Source organism: Notolepis coatsorum, assembly GCF_963971535.1.
Source record: "Notolepis coatsorum genome assembly, chromosome: 10".
Classification (NCBI taxonomy): Eukaryota; Metazoa; Chordata; class Actinopteri; order Aulopiformes; family Paralepididae; genus Notolepis; species Notolepis coatsorum.
Window position 1 is genome coordinate 71,787,510 of NC_140174.1, and position 20,494 is coordinate 71,808,003.

At 42.9% G+C, this 20,494-nt stretch overlaps 1 protein-coding gene across 1 annotated transcript in view; it reads right to left on the reverse strand.

Annotated features, from left to right (window-relative positions):
* Positions 1 to 782: 782 nt before the first annotated feature.
* lrp2b (low density lipoprotein receptor-related protein 2b) overlaps positions 783 to 20,494 on the reverse strand; it is a gene marked incomplete at its 5' end in the record, with an annotated part of 304,974 nt that continues 285,262 nt past the window's right edge. Inside the window, 3 exons of the mRNA XM_084323212.1 lie at positions 783 to 1,458; positions 3,463 to 3,516; positions 20,271 to 20,357. Of these exons, the coding sequence (XP_084179338.1) occupies positions 1,417 to 1,458; positions 3,463 to 3,516; positions 20,271 to 20,357 (183 nt within the window). The 3' untranslated portion in view covers positions 783 to 1,416. The remainder of the gene's footprint in view (positions 1,459 to 3,462; positions 3,517 to 20,270; positions 20,358 to 20,494) is intronic.

Here is a 20,494-nt window from a genome sequence, read left to right on the forward strand (position 1 = left end):
GTGATTTCAATGCTGGTTGCACTGTGTTTTAATGACGCCATGTGCATGCGCGTAAATGTTCCCTCGCGTGCGCACAGACTAAAGACAATGCCTAATTGCCTCTAGGAATAGAATGTAACACATTTCATTCACAAGTTTTGTGTGAATGTATCTGAGAACGTATTTGAACACACCTGACGACCTGCGCTATTGTTATGCAAAGTAGCCAGGTGGGTACTTGGCGAGTTGGTGCATCAGTCGAGTGCAGTGCATTCCTGTGTGCACGCGCGTGCACATGTGCATGCTTCTGCTCACAGAGCCGGTTGCTCTGCGTGCAACCCCGTCCCATGAGCAACGCACCCCTGCCAACACACCACTAGATAGGATCCAGCTCGGTGGGTCACGACCAACACATCACTAGATAGGATCCAGCTCGGTGGGTCACGACCAACACACCACTAGATAGGATCCAGCTCGGTGGGTCACGACCAACACACCACTAGATACAAGGATCTGAGCCAGTGTTGTTTGTTGATGACCAGCGTGAGCATCACTGTCCTACTGACGCACTTCTATGTGATGATGCGCGTGTTCACCTTCACATGAAGGAGAGCGAGAGAGAGAGGGGGGCTCTTTGTTTAATCAAATGAAGTGTTCCATATCGGGGTGGTTTTTTACTACTTGCTATTACTACTAACTGTTTTTGCTGTTGGCGATTCAGACATAGATACCCAGAACATCATTCCTTTCCATTTAATTTAAATAAATAATTAATTTACAGTCAAATAATAACACTTTTATTGATCAGATGATGCACAAGATGAAGATATTAAAAGGGCCTATATTATGTGGTTTTATTCAGACAATCATAATGTATATACAGATATACAAATGTAGCTTATTATACAAATATAATTTACAAGTTTTTTGATCAGTGCAATTAAACAGGCTATTCAATCATAAATGTTTTTTTTTTTTTTCGTTTTTTTCATAAACAAAACAAGTATTTGGCAGAGAAATTGTATGTTCAGTAAAATAAAACATCAAGCTAGTCTTTTGAGAGGCACGTCGTGTCCTCGAATACATATTGACGCTACTCCAAATTCTGCTACATTCAACAACCACACAATTTTATACAAAATGGCCACAACTGTATTGAGCAGCGGCCCGGTATTCATCAGAATTGGTTGCACTTGCAATAGAATGGAGACGGAATGAAAAATATGTTTTCAAATGGAAGTTCTGGCACTGATGGTTGACAATGCTATTTTGGTAGATACTTTTCATCGAAAGTATACTTAACACAATTAAACCCACATAACCCTGGTATTCCTGGTGCTGTGCTCAACCTGTTGAGTTACATTGTCATATTACAGTAGCATTATATCCTCGAGTCGAGGTAGATGGTGATTCAGTCCAGTTGTCGGTGTAGTTGGATCAGATCAGGTCAGTAGTATCTGTTGGAAGAGGTGTGGGATCCTGTTGAAAGAAATCACTCCAGTGAATGACAATGGCAGAGAGGATCTATTATATCACAGGGCTGTTAGGAAATGTAATACGAAGTAGGGTGAAAAATAGAATTTACAGGGGAATCTCCCTTGTATTTCTTATTTATTGTATACAGTCTCTTTATTGAGACAGTAGGAAGGCTGAGAGGGAGACAGAGTAGGGGTAACACAGGAGAGAAGGTTCTTTATTGAGACAGTAGGAAGGTTGAGAGGGAGATACAGGAGAGAAGGTTCTTTATTGAAACCGTAGGAAGGTTGAGAGGGAGACACAGGAGAGAAGGTTCTTTATTGAGACTGTAGGAAGATTGAGAGGGAGACACAGGAGAGAAGGTTCTTTATTGAGACTGTAGGAAGGTTGAGAGGGAGACACAGGAGAGAAGGTTCTTTATTGAGAGTGAGACCATAGGAAGGTTGAGAGGGAGACACAGGAGAGAAGGTTCTTTATTGAGACCGTAGGAAGGCTGAGAGGGAGACACAGGAGAGACGGTTCTTTATTGAGACTGTAGGAAGGTTGAGAGTGAGACACAGGAGAGAAGGTTCTTTATTGATCCAAAGGCCCACAGGGGTACATGAGGTTCTAATGGCAGCATCAACACCTATGCATTTCTTAAACTATACACTTGAATGATATGAATTATAAGTTGAATATATAATTGATTTTGAGTGGCTTTTGTGAGCTCTCGGATCATGAAAATGGCTACATTCGGATCACAAAAGTCTTTCATTCAAGTCGAACCGCAGAAATCACTAACATTACAGGTGAAAATGTTCTCATAACGATAGCAGTACAGTAAATGGCAAGCACAAAGAGACTCGGAAGGAGCTTCTATCCCCAGGGCCCAGGAGTTCAAAACTTTTAATCCCTATCTGATTGGATCAGATTTGGATTTTGGGTAGTTCAAAACCAAAAAACAGGATTAGGATCACTTTGATATCCGATCAGGAAATCAAATCCAAGCTTTAATCTGGATAAAATCTTCAAAACGGGTAGTTCAAACCGACGACACCAGAGGGGTGGATTTCCAGTGGATTACCAGAGCAAAATGTACTATACAATTTATTTAAAAATACGTTTCAATATAAATAAGATGGCAACGTTTGTTAACTGAAATAATACACAAATACACAAAAAGAATTCAGCCCCTCAAAGCACGCCTGGATGATCAGCTGCCTTTGAATGAATGTTTTTTTGTTGTTACCCTAGTGGGAGTATTTCTTTAAAGGGGAACTATCTTATAAATGGCCTTTTTGAGTGTTTAGCATTGTTTCCTAGCTATGTGAACTTATATTAATATGATCTATGTCTCTAATTCTCATATTGGCGCATTCTTCCAATTCTCCTCTCACAATATTCACCCTCACTGAACTGAGTCATCTGAAAATGTGATGATTTGTGATGTCAGAGAGACACCGCTGCATGATAATGGCGAGGTACATGATGAGCTGCACACAGTGGCTGGAGCCCAGGCTCAAAACGGCTCGAGATCTTGAGGTAGAAAAATGTTTTTGAGGACTTGATTAGAAATACAAAACAATGAATAAAAGAAAAAATTATATTACAGAGGTGTTCCATAGACTCATAGGAATTGTGTAAAAGTGCCCAAATAGTGAAAGAAATAGTAAAATAGTTCCCCTTTAATTACAATTCCATTGTGATTTTATGTCCTTTATGTATTTAACAATATAATTAGACATTATAGATGTCTCTGCAATGTGGTCCACTCCTTGTCTTCCTTTTTTTTCATATCCACTAGATGGAGATCGGTAGGATTAAAGCACTGATATTCAGCATCTAGTAATCTTGAAAAGTCTGAATCTGGATCAGGCTGATCCTATCCTGGATTGCTTTGAAATACCGGGACAAAATCTAGCTCTTCAAATATCAGTGAAATTCTATGAACTATCTGATGCAGTATATTTACCCATTGTTACATGACATTTACTACAAGCTTGGTGTTGACATGCGTGTACTTACCATGTACATGGGGTTTATGAACGTGTCAGCACTGTCCTCTAGGATGGGCACAAACTGGTGGGATAAATATATATATTCAAAATTATCCAAAATGGAATAAAATGAACCAATTGTGACACACGACACTGACGTGTAAATGCATAGAGCACACAAACAATTAGTTTAATGCACAGAGCACACAAAACAGCTCTGTGTATATGCCCTATACTGATTGATTATTGCACTCAAGGTGCCCAGCCAACATAATATAATAATAATAATTCATTACATTTATATAGTGCTTTTCTAGACACTCAAAGCACTCCCCACAATGTAGGGTGGAAATTGCCTCCTTCACCACCACTGGTAGCACTCAACCCTGGGCTACGCAGGCTCAATGGCTGCCATACACTGGCACCAAGCACACATCACACTATACAATGGCTGAACGGCTCAGGGGACAGGGATTGATATCAGCCAATTAAGGGGAAGGGATGATTAGGTGGCCTTGATATCAGAGACCTGATTGGGAATTTGGCCAGGAACGTCGGGGAACCCCCTTTGCGAACTCTTTGCGATAGGCATCCTGGGTTCTTAAACGACCGAGATTCAGTCAGGACCTCGGTTTAGTGTCTCATCCGAAGGACGGCACTCGCAGCTATACGGTGTCCCCATCGCGTCTATACTTTCTACAACGGCGCTCGGTTTCCGGGTTCCTCCGATTGGCCACGACGCCCATGTGACCTCCGCTAGCACGCCCCCTTCCTGCCGCGCCGCGCTCGCCAGCTTCAAGCGCCGCGCTCCTGCTGCGCCGCGCTCCCAGCTTCCTCAATGAAATGGAAGTATTGACTACGCCGTATACGCTAATGAATCATAAACTATTAAAAAAAATATACCGTTAGACTTCCGGTTTGACCGCGGAAGAACATGGCAGCCTAACTCACGAGCTCCCCAACAGCAAAATGATATAGCCCCGGAAAACATTTATTAACAACACCAGGGTATATATTTAATAGGGATGAAAGAAGGGGCTATCACAAGACGTAGGGCGAACACGATTACAACTGAAAAAGACGACGGAATGGCGATACAACAGGAGGAAAAGATGGCGACGATGACTCTGAACGAGAGGCCACGCTGTTGAACATCTACAAGGAGCTCAAAGAATTCAGAAGAGATAATGAGCGTCAATTTCGGGAAATAAAAAATGATATGAACAAAATGAACGACAGACTCGGTGAGGCGGAGGGGAGAATCGGAGAAAATGAAAATGTGCTTGATGCGGCGACGGTTTTAATCAAGAAGCTAATACAGAGGCAGGCAGACATGGAGGCTAAACTGCTCGACCAGGAGGGCAGAACGAAGAGGGAGAACCTACGGGTATATGGTATCCCAGAGGAGAAAGAGGGAAAAGACATGCATGGATTTCTAGACGGCCTGTTTAAGGACGCACTCTGCCTGCCTCATGACATGGACCTTCGTATCGAACGAGCACACCGGGCGTTAGCCCCAAGGCCTAACAACCCGCAGCTGAAGCCACGGTCAATCGTGGTTAAGTTTGGGAGCTACAAAATGAAGGAAGAGATAATACGCCGGACGTGGCAGAAGAAAAACGTCTCATGTGACAATGAACGCTTCTATGTCGACCATGATTTCCCCACTGAAATAATGAAGAAGCGAGGAGAATATGCCGAAGCCAAGAGAATAATGAAGGAGAAGAATCTCAAGTTCCAGACACCGTATCCTGCGAAAATGAGGGTATTTTACGGAGATGGCACCCGCCTGTACCAGAACGCAGCGGAGGCGACGGCGGATATGGCAAGATCACCGTGGTGAACCCTACTGCCGACCCAGATCGAGAGGAGATACTGCGGCTGTCTACCTGGCAGACAGTGGGAAGAAAACGGGGACCGGGAGGCGGCATACAGGCGACGGAGAATGAACACCCCGCACAGCAGGGCAATGAACATCACGGGTACCGGGAGAAACTCCAGGGATTCAGACAGGGACAGTCGGAGGTGGACAATTAAGATAACGATCAAGAAGCACGTGGATACAGATAAGTCGCAGGGGCATCAAACATTGCAAAGTGCCAATTTGTATATATAAAAAAAAAAAAAAAAAAACTTGAAGTGAAAATAGAGGGCACTGAATAGGAGAATATGCTAAAAGCGTGGGAGGGGAAATATCCTGGATAGATAAAAAAAAAAAAGGGATGACGAAATGAACCACAGTCCATTATGGCTATGACATAGACGTTACAATGTACCAATATATATCTAGGGGATATACAAATGTTAATTGTTGGAAGAGAGAAAAAACGTCACCATTTTGACAAGTTCAGTTGAATTGATCACACTGTATATAGACTACAGTGTGAGCCATACGTTACATCAGGGTATACAAAATAGTAGGGACACAATTTTGGGCAACCTGCCTTGTGCCAAATGCACTCCTCTGTTAGACGAGGAGGACCAAGGTGCACGGGTGAGTATCGATCTCACCCTCGGTACAATTGTTCTATCTGGGGTCCTATCGAACGTAGCTTGGGTAAATGTGGGGGGGGGGGGGGGGTGTATTTATGTTTTTATATGTTCCTTTTTATTTCATCATATGCTATGCTGTTGTATATCATCACAGTCTCAGGTCCTAGATATGGAAATATGGGATATGGCGCCCCAAACATAGAAGCACTACGTGCTGGATTGCACAGGGGAGATACATTACAAGGAATATGGGGCTGATTAAAATAGTATGGTGGAATATAGACGGATGTCATCATCCCATTAAGAAAAAAAAAGTTATGACGATCTTGAAACAAAAAAAGACGGATATTGCACTAATTCAAGAATCACACCTGAATGAGGAAGAGTCGGCCAAGCTTAAGAGGGATTGGGTGGGACAAATATTCTTTAGTATGTTCTCTTCTAGGAAAAGGGGGGTGGCAATATTGGTTAGAAAAAACATAGACGTTAAGGTACACAATAGTTTCTCGCATGATGAGGGGAGATGGGTTATATTGGATGCTGATTTGGAGGGACAGAGGACTACATTAGCTAATATATATGCGCCCAACGTGTCGTCCTCAGACTTTTTTCATGAAGTATGTGAGGTGATTAGGAAGATAGGGAATAGCAACGTAATCATAGGGGGGGACTTCAACCTGGTTGGAAACACCTTGCTGGACAAATCATCTCAACCCAGGACCGCTGACAACGCAGGGAGACTTGCGGTCGGTGTACTGGTAGAGGAATTGGGTCTAGTGGATATTTGGAGGGTTCTGAACCCACAGGAAAGAGACTACACGTTTTACTCTCACCCACATGCCTCATACTTTAGAATAGACTATTTCCTGATCTCTAGCGCACTGGTAGAACAAGTAGCAGATAGTAGGATAGGGAACATTGTAATATCTGATCATGCTCCAGTTGATTTGGTAATCACATCCATAGAGGAGGGGCAACGGTCTCTGAGATGGCGATTCAATAACCTAATGTTGAATGATGAAGTGTCATGTGCATACATTAGAACTATATTTAAGGAATTCTGGGAACTTAATGAAGGGTCAATAGATGATAGTGGCATAATGTGGGACACATGTAAAGCATACATGAGAGGACGACTCATACAATACAGTGCAATACTAAAAAGAGCAGAGAAACAAAAAATGACAGCATTGGACGAAGAAATTAAAGCACTCTCGAAACAGCACAGTCAGAGACCAGACCCAGAAACGTGGAGAAATCTGAACAAATCCAAATATGAATTGAACAACATATACCAAAAAAAGGGTGAATATGCTTTATTTAGGACCAACCAAAGATATTATGAACAAGGGGAGAGAGCGGGTAAAATACTAGCATTAAACAAATGCAAAATCAAAATATTATATCCTCAATTCGTAATAAGGATGACAAAATTATTACAGACAAAAAGGAAATTAATAATGTTTTCAGGTGCTTTTACCAGGATTTATATACCCCACAGGCGGCGGTGGACCAGGTAAAAATGGACGCGTTCTTCAACAAGATTGAATTACCGTCGTTATCGAAACAACAAGTAAAGTCAATGGAGGGGGAGGTCTCGATAGAGGAAGTACACGCGGCAATCAACAGCCTTAAATTAGGTAAAGCATCAGGAGACGATGGGTTTACTCCCGATTTCTACAAACAATTCAGTGATATAATCTCTCCAAGACTATTGAAAGTATATCAAGATTCACTGTTAAAAGGGAGCTTGCCCACTAGCTTGAGATCGGCCACTATTACGTTACTACAGAAAAAGGGCAAAGACCCTCAATACTGTGGGAACTATAGGCCTATATCCCTGAGCAATTTGGAAGAAAAAGTATTGGCAAAAATACTAGCGAATAGAATAGAAGATGTACTACCAAGTTTGGTACACTCAGACCAAGTGGGCTTTGTGAAGGGGAGAAACTCAGCTGATAATATTCGCAGACTCCTACACATAATGTGGAAGGTTAGGAATGATGTAGAGCCTACAGTGGCCTTCTCATTGGACGCCGAAAAGGCCTTTGATAAGGTGGAATTTGCATTCTTATTTCACACGCTAGAGCGCTTCGGATTCGGACCATCGTTTACTGGATGGGTAAAGCTGTTGTACACAAATCCGATGGCCTCTGTCTTGACTAACGGGATCGTATCCTCGTCCTTTAATCTAGGATGGGGGACGAGGCAAGGTTCTCCGCTTTCTCCCCAAATGTTCGCGCTTTTCCTCGAACCACTTGCTATCGCACTAAGGACTAATCAAGACATCAAAGGGGTAATAGCGGGACAGGTGGAACATAAACTATTTTTATATGCGGATGATATCTTATTGGTATCCAGCAATCCCCAAACAGCAGCTGGGGTCATTGGAACTGTTATCGAGTCCTTCTCCGAAATGTCTGGATACACAATCAACTGGAGCAAGTCAGAAGCAATGCCTCTCTCTAAGTGCTGTCCCCCTGCTATTAGGAGGGGATGGCAGTACAGGTGGATGCTGTCAGGGTTGATATACCTAGGAATAAAGCTGATCCCAGGTCTGAAAGAGATAGTACAAGCCAATATTGCCCCTATAATCGAACACGTTAGTGCTCTGACCCAGAATTGGGCCAAGATGAATATGTCCCTCCTTGGGAAGATAAACTTAGTAAAAATGATATTGGCTCCCAAATTAAATTTTATCCTATATATGCTGCCGCTGACTCTCCCGACTCAGTTACTCAAACAGTATGACAAAGTCATTAATGTATATTTGTGGGGGGGCAAAAGGCCACTATTTGGTCGGGCCAAAATGTATGCAGCAAAGGAAAATGGCAGCTTATCCCTGCCTAAGCTAGACTGGTATCTGTGACGTACGTGGGTTGGTCATTATCATTATTACTGTATTTGGAAGACCATGTGAACATTAGATTAGTATCGTTTGTATGTGTGTGTGTGTGTGTGAACATGAGAGCTAATGATATCTCTTCTTCTCTTCCTGTCAGGTGCTGCCCGTCCCTATACTGAAGGGTGCTGATTGCCTAATGAAGGACAGCTGATGGCAATCACATCAAGAGGGGCGGGTGCACAAGTAGCTGACAGAACACACACACGGGAGTCTCGTTGCTGGAGTCACTTGCCTTATGGTAGAGTGGGGAGGCTGCTGTCTCGGCTATCTATGGCCTAAGCACAACACTGTGTGGCACGGTGCCATCTTATCGCATGGAGTGTGGGTTAGACTCCACAGCTGTGGTAGCCTGGGATGGGCCCAAGGTAGTATCGTGACTACTAAGTGTTTGTTTGCATTGTCTTATATGTATGTCTTGTTTGTCCTCCCATACCTTTTCCCTTTGTGTGTGTTGTGGGTTGAAATCCCCACTGACAACATCCCTCTTCCCTTTGGGAAAAGGCCGTGGGTTGGAAGCCCCACATTACAATAAACATAATTTACCATTTGCAAAACGTCTTTGTTTACTATCTGCCTACCCGGGACTGTTTTGAAAAGCATTTTTCTACTGAGGGGGTTGTTTCTGCTCATGTACCACCTGCCCAGTTAATATCTTGTATGGTCGTTAGACCTCTGTACATGACAGTATCACTATGCGTTCTCGCTCTCCCAGCTCTCCAAATTGAATCACTCGACTGAGGAGGCACCTGCTTGGGTCAAGATAGAGGAGGAAATGGTATATCCCTCATCTCTGGAATCCTTCCTGACACAATCAGACAGACCTATACCTTTTAAGAACCCTCTAATGGCATTTGCCAGGGAAACTTGGAATCAATCGCACAGGCTGACTGGTGATAGCCCATATCCGACTACAAGAGCCTCTATATGGTATAATAAAAAACTAAAGATTGGTAAGAAATCAGTCATATGGGACGACTGGATTAAAAGGGGGATACATGTACTAGGTGATATAGCCGGGGAAGATGGGGTATTACCTTTTGAGGATATTAGAGAGGACTTTGGTATAGATAATAAAAACTTCTATAAATTCCTACAGATTAGACATTGTATATCGTCATCAATGGGAGGGCCAAAATGTGGCCCGATAACTGCAATTCAAGAAATATTTTATAAAGGATGGCGTAGGAAAGGCGGTGCGTCAAGATTCTATGATGTTATAAGGGAACACAATGCACCCACGTTGGCGGGTCTGAGGTTGAGCTGGGAGAATGATGTACGTGAGGATATTACTGAGGAAATATGGGAGAAGCTGGTATCCAAATGTGGTAAATTCTCGCTGGAGGCACAATCACAACTTATCTTTTACAAAGTTTTAAACAGAAGCTATTGGACGCCTAGTAAACTGGCCAGACTAAAGTTAAGGGACAGTGACATCTGCTGGAGATGTGAGAAGGAGACAGGCACTTTACTACATATGTTATACGAATGTGAGAAAGTCCGGAAAATGTGGGATCAAATTGTGATATTCCTGAGTAAAGTTTTGAATGTAAAGGTGAATAACTCCCCAATGGCATGTGTTTTGGGTATAGTACCGAAAGAGATTAAACTGCCTAAATACCAGGGAATGTGGTATAGAATGGCCATGATATCAGGGTGTAGAATTGCCTTACGACATTGGAAATCACCCATTGATATTACTTTTAAAGAATGGATGGAACTAATGTTCCGGACAGCATCATATGAAAGGGTAACATATAGAGTCGCAAGGAGAGAGGATATCTTTGCTGAGGTATGGGACAGTTTTCTACACCTGACTGAACGGTCTGGGGACGAATGATTAAGGTGGGGTTTCAGTATTATCAATGATGAAGGTGAAAAATGGGATCTGACCTGATGGTACCTATACTTTATATTGTATTATGTATGTATATGCATTAACGTATATGCATCTTGGTTATATATGCACATATAGTAATGTTTTTTTTGTAAGTACTTTTTTAATTTCCATGTCTGTTTTTGGTATGTCTGTATAAGTCTTTTGTATGTTTTATATGTCAATACGAAAAAGAAAAAAAGAAATCTTGGACTTTGCATATTATGCTGTTGAAAGATGTCTCTTGAATATTTGTAAGATTTGTGCAAAAATATCAAAAAAATATATATATATATATATATATACCGTTAACTGGAATATGTTGTTGACAGAGCTCTCATATTTGCGAATGCATAAACTATTAAAAAAATATACGCCGTATACGCTAACGAATCATTAAAAAAATATACCGTTAACTGGAATATGTTGTTTCTTTACACATATGTTGGATTATGTAATTGGTTTTTCATGACAAACCAATACAAAATCGCTACAGAGCTCTCATATTTGCTATGAGGGGCCTTTCTCACTCAACATTCGGGGTCGAATCAGCTCCCCCGGGGATGGGGGGGAATGTTCTCACTCAGACGGACACACCCCTTTTGGCGCTGATTCGTACTATCCCCCGCTGAACCTGGGACGCTTGAAATAGGTGGTCTCGGGTGCGGGCCAGTGGGAGCGGGGGGCGTGACACACACAACGTCGTTACTGTAATGCTTTTCATGCTTGCTTGAATTTTGGGCAGATAAAACCACACAGCAACAACTGGACAATACCCACAAAAACGATATTTATGGGCAATTTGAGAGTTCAGACCTCAACCAAAAACAAGCATGTGGAGCCTCACAGCTCAGTGGATGAAAACATGAAGCCACGTTACAACGCACAGCACTTCCCTGGCTCGCATTAGGCCTGGCAATTTTGTTTGCCATGCTATGTCTATACATTGGTTTCTTGTTCGAATGCATTTATTTCTATTAGACCAGTGGTGCCCAACCAGTCGGCCGTGGTCGACCAGTAGATCAATGACATGCAATATAATTGCCACGAGCGATGGGATAATGTTAGCTGCTGAACAGGCTAAGCTAACTAGCGTTAGCCGTTAGCTTAGCGTTTGCCACAATGCTATACTATTATACTGGCATATTCCATTCACGTTAGCATGTAAGCTAACAAAATCAGCGCCGATTAGACTAAACTCCGCTTTTGGTGTTCAATTGTGTTGATGTTAGTTTTGTTTCATCAACAAATGAGAGGCAGAACACACAGTGAATGTATCCGTTTTGTTTATTGCACGTTCTTTGCTGAAAAATAAGTGCTACAGTGGCTATACTAGACTAATACTAGTAGACGGTGGGCCGAAGGTTGCTAGAGGCTTCCGTTAGTGAAATGATTGATCTGGTTTTAGAGAGTATATGTTATTGTAATATGAACTACATAATATACTATAATAACACATTTCCGTTTGTTGGCAACGGTTTTTGGGTCATATCTTTATGAAAATTAATGTGTTGATAAGATAAAAACTACCTACGTTTGTGAAAAGGGGTGTTGCTGCGGAACCAATCAAAACGCGTTACAACGTCAGGTGACTTGATTTCTCCCAATGATATTCCTCAAGCTCCGGAACTAGGAAGTAAATATTGCGACTCGTCTGTTGTCAACAGTGGATTTAGCTCTGCATCGGTAAGCTCTCAATTCATATACATTACTATTGAAATGCATTTCTACTTAACTTTACAGCATTATTCAAACGTGATAGGAAGTTATGAGTCATCAGCAGTTTATATGCAGTCCGTTTTGACTTCGATTCATTTTCCCGTAACTCCAGCATCATTAACACCACGGTAACTCCCCTACATGTATCTGACCATTCCTTCATATCCTTCTCACTAACTCTCATGCTTAACCGAAAGGTCTTCACCCCAACTCAAACAGTCTCACTCAGACGCAACCTGCCCTCCCTATCCCCCTCCACCCTCTCCTCTGACATACTATCCGCTCTACCTTTGAGTGACACCTTCTCTGCTCTCTCCACAGAGATGGCAACCTCCACCCTCCTTTCAGCCCTTGCAACCTCCTTCGACAAGCTCTGTCCCCTCGTTGAGAAACCTGCCCGCCGTTCCCCACCCAGTCCATGGCTGACAGATCCAGTGAGAGAACAAAGACAGGTCCTGAGAGCAGCTGAAAGGAAGTATAGAAAGTCACGCCTCACTGCTGACATCGACACATATCACAACCTCTTGTTAACATTCTCCAAAACCATCACTAATGCCAAAGCTTCTTTCTTCCACCATAGGATCGAGGCCTCTGCCAAGAATCTTCGCAAACTGCATGCTACCATGTCCTCCCTCCTCACTCCCCCCCCACCCCCCCCTCCCTCATCTTTCTCTGCCGAAGACTTTGCGATCTTCTTTGAGGAAAAAGTGGAGAACATCCGCAGCTCCTTCTCCCAACCCCCACCCATTCCAAATGCTGAATCGAGAACCTCATCCTTCACTCTGTCATCTTTCTCTCCCATTACAGAAGCAGAGACCCTGACACTGGTAACGTCAAACCGTCCGACTACTTGCCAGCTGGACCAGCTACCCTCCCCACTCCTCCAGACCATAGCACCAGACATCCTCCCATTCCTAACTGCAACCATCAACTCCTCACTCAACTCGGGGGTGGTCCCCACCTCCCTAAAACAAGCCAGAGTCACGCCGCTCATAAAAAAACCAACCCTGAACCCTACTGTCATAGGCAACTACCGTCCTGTCTCTCTTCTCTCCTTCCTTTCTAAAACACTTGAACGTGCTGTATCCAACCAACTTACTACTTATCTCTTACAGAATGACCTCCTAGACCCTAATCAGTCAGGCTTCAGGACTGGTCACTCCACAGAGACAGCCCTCATTGCGGTCACAGAGGCACTTCACTTAGCAAAAGCGAAAGGCCTCTCCTCTGTCCTGATTCTCCTAGATCTATCTGCAGCCTTCGACACAGTCAACCACCAGATCCTCCTTGCGGCCCTCGCAGGAATGGGAGTGGCTGGCTCTGCGCTGACATGGCTGTCATCATACCTCAATGACCGCTCCTACCAAGTGTCATGGAGAGGGACCCTGTCGGCCACCCGCCCCCTGCGGACGGGTGTCCCCCAGGGCTCGGTTTTAGGACCCCTTCTCTTCTCCCTCTACACTAAATCACTGGGTAACATTATCACGTCTCATGGCTTCTCCTACCATTGTTATGCCGACGATACTCAACTCTTCCTCTCCTTCCCTCCCTCAGATATCCACGTCTCTGTGCGGATCTCGGCCTGTCTGTCCGACATCTCAGCCTGGATGACGTCCAACCACCTCAAACTGAACCTAAGCAAAACAGAATTGCTCCACCTGCCGGCCAAATCCTCCCCCCTAACCGACCTTTCAATCACAGTCGAGAATGCAGCTGTGACTGCGTCCCCGACCGCCAAGAACCTTGGTGTTGTCCTCGACGACCAGTTGAACTTCTCTGCTCACATCGCAGCGACGACCAGAACCTGCCGATTCCTCCTGAGCAACGTCAGAAGGATACGCCCCTTCCTGACAAAAGAAGCCACCCAACTCCTCGTCCAATCAACAGTCATCTCCCGCCTCGACTACTGCAATGCACTGCTCGCTGGCCTCCCGGCCACTGCCACTAAGCCTCTTCAACTCATTCAGAACGCAGCGGCCCGCCTGATCTCAAACCTACCGAAGTCGGCCCATGTCACCCCACTTCTTAGGGACCTGCACTGGCTCCCCATTGCTGCACGAATCCGCTTCAAGGCCCTCGACCTAGCATACCGTGCGGCAAAGGGAACCGCTCCCGCCTACCTCCGGTCAATGGTCTCTAACTACACACCCTCAAGACCCCTACGCTCTGCATCTTCTGGCCGCCTCAGACCTACTCCTATCCAAGCTCCGGGAGGGTCATCAAAGAGAAGTCGCCTATTCTCAGTCCTTGCCCCACAATGGTGGAATGAACTACCCACCCCAGTTAGGACAGCCGAATCACGTCCAATCTTTCGCCGTCGACTAAAGACGCACTTCTTCAACCATTATCTGAATTAAAAAAAAAAAAAAAAAAAAAAAAAAAAATCTAACCCTAACTAACCGTACTGTCATGCACTTGTCCTAATAAACTAACCTACACTGTAGCACTCAACACTTTGATGAACATTGTTGCTCAGCTGATAGAGTTGTGCCCTTCCTGATGGCTTGTCGTACAGAACTTGTAAGTCGCTTTGGATAAAAGCGTCAGCTAAATGACTAAATGTAAATGTAATGTAATGATTACACATTGGAAAATGTTGTAGCCAGCTCACATAGACTAACGTTACGTTAGCATTTTAACTTTCTCAGATAGCAATCTAACATTACGTTAGTGTAAATCAAACAACTCTAACCCAATACTAATAACCCAAGTTACCCAAGTAACCCAAGTTACATATGTACAAAATATACTGTCTCATAAATATACTCTTCCAATATATAAATATACATATAAATATATTGTTTTAGATGCTGTTGTCACTATGAATTACAAATGGGGGGCCCTGATGTAAACAAGACAAACGTCTTTCTCTGGTCTGCATCCCCTTAACAATAGTTTGATATTGGATGGTCCCTGTGCTGTTGTTTACTGTCTATCTGTATGTCATGTATGTAATATGTTATGATGAATTGAAAATGGGGGACCCTGATGTAAACAAGATGAAAGACTTTCTCTGGTCTGCATCCCATTAACAATTGTGTGTATTGTATTGTAACAATGTTCCAAAATGTATTGATTGTTTTTCTGTTTCCCCAGATGCTCAACCCTGGACCACACGCCAGATATATTCTAGGCCTAATCTAACCCTAACCTGAGGGTTCTATAGTAATCATGCAAGCTCAAAGATTGAGCTCTTGAGGTGACTGGCCCTGCTCTATATCAAGAACCATTATCAGAGTGGCAACTGCAGGACCTGTATTTCCCAAAACAATGAATATCATGATTGAATGAGAGGCCATGGTAAACAGCACAGTGAATAAACAATGTGCAGTCCTCTTATATATATATATTGTTCTGGATAGAAGTGGGGCCAGGCTAATCTGCAAGAGCTCAACTTTTGAACAAGGATGGTCATCCTCTCACATAAGCTGTCCGGGGACGACTCACACAGCTCTCTACTCTCTGGGCCCTGGACTGGACACCCCTCCACTGTACTAGTTACACATTACACACATACAAATGACAATAACACTATGTAACAACCATCAAATGCACTCACAGCACACACATCCACACGCACACACTCACTTTAAACAAACAACTCACTGCAGCACCCACTTTAGAACACATAAACACACTTTATATTTATTGGCAAATTGGCATACCTCATTACACCTTACTGTAAATTGTACCTAAATTGTACCTCATCCCATTTCTGCATTGTACTGTATATTGTATTGTAACTCAGTTACTTTTCTACTCTGCATTGTACATTGTATGTATATATTGAACACTTGTCTACGTACTTGACTTCTATTTTATACTTATCTATTTTTATCTAGCACAATCTCTGGAGCAAAACAGAAAGAAGCATTTTATATAAAAGTATTCTGTACTTCTGTATGACAACTAATAAAGAAACTTGAACATCAAAAAATCAACATTCTGTTCTCTATTCCAGGCTAGATCTGACCTTGACTCATGTTACAGGATTAATACACATTTTCTTACACCCATATTGCTAGTTTTCACCTGAAGGGCAAATTACAGGGCCAGTCCAGTAAAAAAATACATTAATCATGTATCATATGTTTAAAATAAATAGCATTTTGGTACAAACCTTTTGTGGTGTTTGTCAACTTTGCCGTCCTGCGGGCTATGTTATGTATATTAGCAAATTGCATATAGCATTCTCTGTGGTAGCCTTTATTAGCTAGCACAGCTGGAATTGGGCTATTCTCCTCAATGTCATATGCTTTAACAGCCAATTTTGCAATCTTGCTTTCTGGGCCATCTAAATTAGCCCTACTGGGGAATAATATTAATATTATTATGTCCTATTGGGGACATAATTTTAAATTCTGAGCAATTCAATCGTTTTTTTTTATAGAGAGGACGTCTGACATTGATTGAAAACGGTTAACAGATTGCAGAATGGGTACAATACAGTACGGCTCAATACACACAATTGTTAAGGGGATGCAGACCTGAGAAAGACTTTCGTGAGAGACTAACAAAGTGAGGTATGTAATACATTTAGAATCAAATTGTGGTTGGTTAGATCTAACGTTAATATCACGTTATCCATCTAATGGCTAGCAAGCTCACCTGACGTCGGTATGGCTTAATACAGTGCGAAATACAATCTTATAGTAAGAAACAAAACACAAGTTGAACATAGTTTTGAACGTTTTATTTAGACCTGGGCCGTTAACGGCGTTAACGTGCTGCGTATCGCGCGATAATATAATTAGCGCATTAATACAATTTTTTTTCTTTTTTTTCTTTTTTTACCTTTATTTACCCAGGGTAGGTTCGCTGAGCACAGATGCTCTTTTTCAGGAACGCCCTGCTTCACATTCACACAGTTCCATTCACACCTGGGAGCTGCCCAGTACAACCACAGTTGACACCATTGGCCACTGAGCAACTCCACTGGAGCAGTTGATTCAAGCCATGTCACATAGTTCAAGTTTGAAATGCTTCTTTCTGTTTTGCTCCTGAGAGTGTGCTAGATACTGTACTGTACTGGTAATATTATTTATTTGTGTTAACTTCTGAATAAAACAACTTATTAAACACAAGTACATCTTATTGAACATTATTTTGATATTTCATTACCAATTATCATAGCAAAACAGCTTTTTCAAACAGTCTGTAATGCATTTTGGAAACGGGAGATGGGCTCATGGTGTAATGGGCCACCTGGCCTGAGAAACATAAGGAGGAAAGAAAAAGTAAGGACTTACTTCTGGTCATTATTTGGGTAGAACACACATATTTTGAATGCCTTCGGCATTTTTTTTTGTTTTTTAGCCATTTTAATCTAGATTAATCTAGATTAAATCCAGGATTGCAGATAGATTAATCTAGATTAAAATTTTTTATCTATGCCCACCTCTAGTTTTATTACAATAGTATTTAGGTCGGATAGAACGTTAATATCACGTTAACCATCTAAAGCTCATCTGTGACGTCGGTATGGCTTAATACAGTGCGATATACAATCTTATAGTAACAAAACAATACACAAATTGAACATAGTTTTGAACGTTTTATTACAATAGTATTTACTGTCTCATGTTGCAATGTATAATCCAGCTAGCGTTCCAGTCAGATCCATCCTCCGTTGTTGACAATTTTGGGGTCCCTAATTCCCGTTTCTGTATCCTGATTGGTTTATCAGCTAGAGGTGTCCAAAGATATGCATGAGCAAACATTTAATTTAAATGTAAGATTACGAAAACAGATGACCACCAGACGGCTGGCCAACAAACGTATTTTGACTCAACATAATAACTAGATATCACACACAAAGAATTGTGTAGTCTCCCAACATAGATCAATCAAGTTCACTTTAGACACACTCGGCCTGCCATCTATAGGCTAAGCTAACTAGCGTTAGCCCTGGGAAACGCTCAAAAGCGAACAGTACAACATCCTTCCATTCGTGAGAAAAGGGGGTGGGTTATATTGACAAGGCTTGACAACAGAGGTTCAAATATAACTTCATATTTATTGGTTATTTGTTTATTTTATATCAGCATCCAGTCTCCACCGTATGTTAAACTCTTCCTGTTTACATTTTCGAGCGTGACATCATCGCCTACGGCAAGCTTACAAGCTCATAACGCACACCGTAAACAAAACCCAGAGCGCACAAAGACTGAGTGTGTACACAAACTAGAGGGGGGAGAGGGGGGGGGGGGGGAGTTTGCATCAGATCTCGGAACGGACCAGAACGGAACGGTACGGAACCGAATGGGTGAGTGAGAAAGGCCTGGGGCTCACGGACGGTGGTCTGGGGCTCGCGGGACGGTGGCCTGGGGCTCGCGGGACGGTGGTCTGGGGCTCGCGGGACGGTGGCCTGGGGCTCACGGGCGGTGGTCTGGGGCTCGCGGGGCGGTGGCCTGGGGCTCGCGGGGCGGTGGCCTGGGGCTCGCGGGGCGGTGGTCTGGGGCTTGCGGGGCGGTGGTCTGGGGCTCGTGGGGCGGTGGTCTGGGGCTCGCGGGACGGTGGCCTGGGGCTCGCAGGACGGTCCACACACCTCTATCAGTGTTCTTCTTTCCCGCCAGTTAACGGTATACTTTTTTAATAGTTTATGCATTCGCAAATATAAGAGCTCTGTCAACAACATATTCCAGTTAATGGTATATTTTTTTAATAGTTTATGCATTCGCAAATATGAGAGCTCTGTCAACAACATATTCCAGTTAACGGTATATTTTTTTAATAGCGCGGCAGGAGCTTGGCGCTTGACCAGGAAGCTGGCGAGTGGCAGGAAGGGGGCGTGCTAGCGGAGGTCACGTGGGCATCATGGCCAATCGGAGGAACCCGGAAACCGAGCGCCGTTGTAGAAAGTATAGACGCGTCCCCATCACCGTAACAGGGGCATTGTTACTGACTAGTCCAGAGGACAGAGTGCCCCCTGCTGGACAATAACACCACTTTCCGACAACGGCCTTGACCGGGGCTCGAACCGGTGATCTTCCGATCATGAGTCCTCATGTAGCCACGCTGCATAAACTTGTAAGACACTATATATACAGTTGCAATTGTAGTTGATAGACAGACTATGTATGATAGATCATAAAAACAAAAGGTACAGAGTAGTAACACAGTTCCAAGTCTCTAATAATCCTCCAGCCAAAAGCAACCAGCAGAGACAGAAGACATTGTACTATAACTGGTGGGTTATGGGTAATGTTGGTTGTAGTTCTACTGGATGTCCGTCCGTTCACTGTAATTTCTGGTTCTAAAGCAGGTTGTAGACCTGTTCTTTTGAATACATGGCCTTATCTTTCAAGTAGGGATGCTCGATATTGGCTTTTTTACCGATACCGATATACCGATATTGTCCAACTCTTAATTTCCGATACCGATATATGCAGGGTTTCCCCCCCCAAAAAACGGAATAATTTCAGGTAATTAACATTACATATTTCTTGTCGTGTAATTAACACATTATGCATACTTTGACAATAAATAAAATAATAATTTGTTCTTACTTGCCTAGGTAAATAAAGGTTAAATAAATGTAAAAAAAATATATATATATTTTTTTTTTGGAAAACCGATATTTTCCGATATCACATTTGTATGCCAATATCGGCCGATAATATCGGCCATCCCTACTTTCAATAATGATTTGGTGGATTATATTAATATGTACTGTTGGACTGTGGTAATTCCATGTACGAATAAATAAATGATGATGATGATTTCACGATGATAACTGCACATATTCAACAGAAGATGTTTCAATGTTCTTGCTGCAGGACCCAACCACTGCTAAATGAATATAAGATACATTTTCTGAAACACTCACTGCTGTCTCCATGGATACCTGAGGGCTCTCCTCCGCTGCTGGTTCAGAGCTGGTGTATTCATCAGATGAATCTGAGGCAAACGGTGGACTCTCAACAGCTGTCACCTAAAATGACCACCAGATTGGGAAAAATTCAAAATAGTTTGAGGGAATATCAAACCAACTAATATCATTAGTACAACTTCAAGGCTTCCGCTACTTGTTAAGGATGTGGAAATATGGTATCAAATTGAATCTGGAAG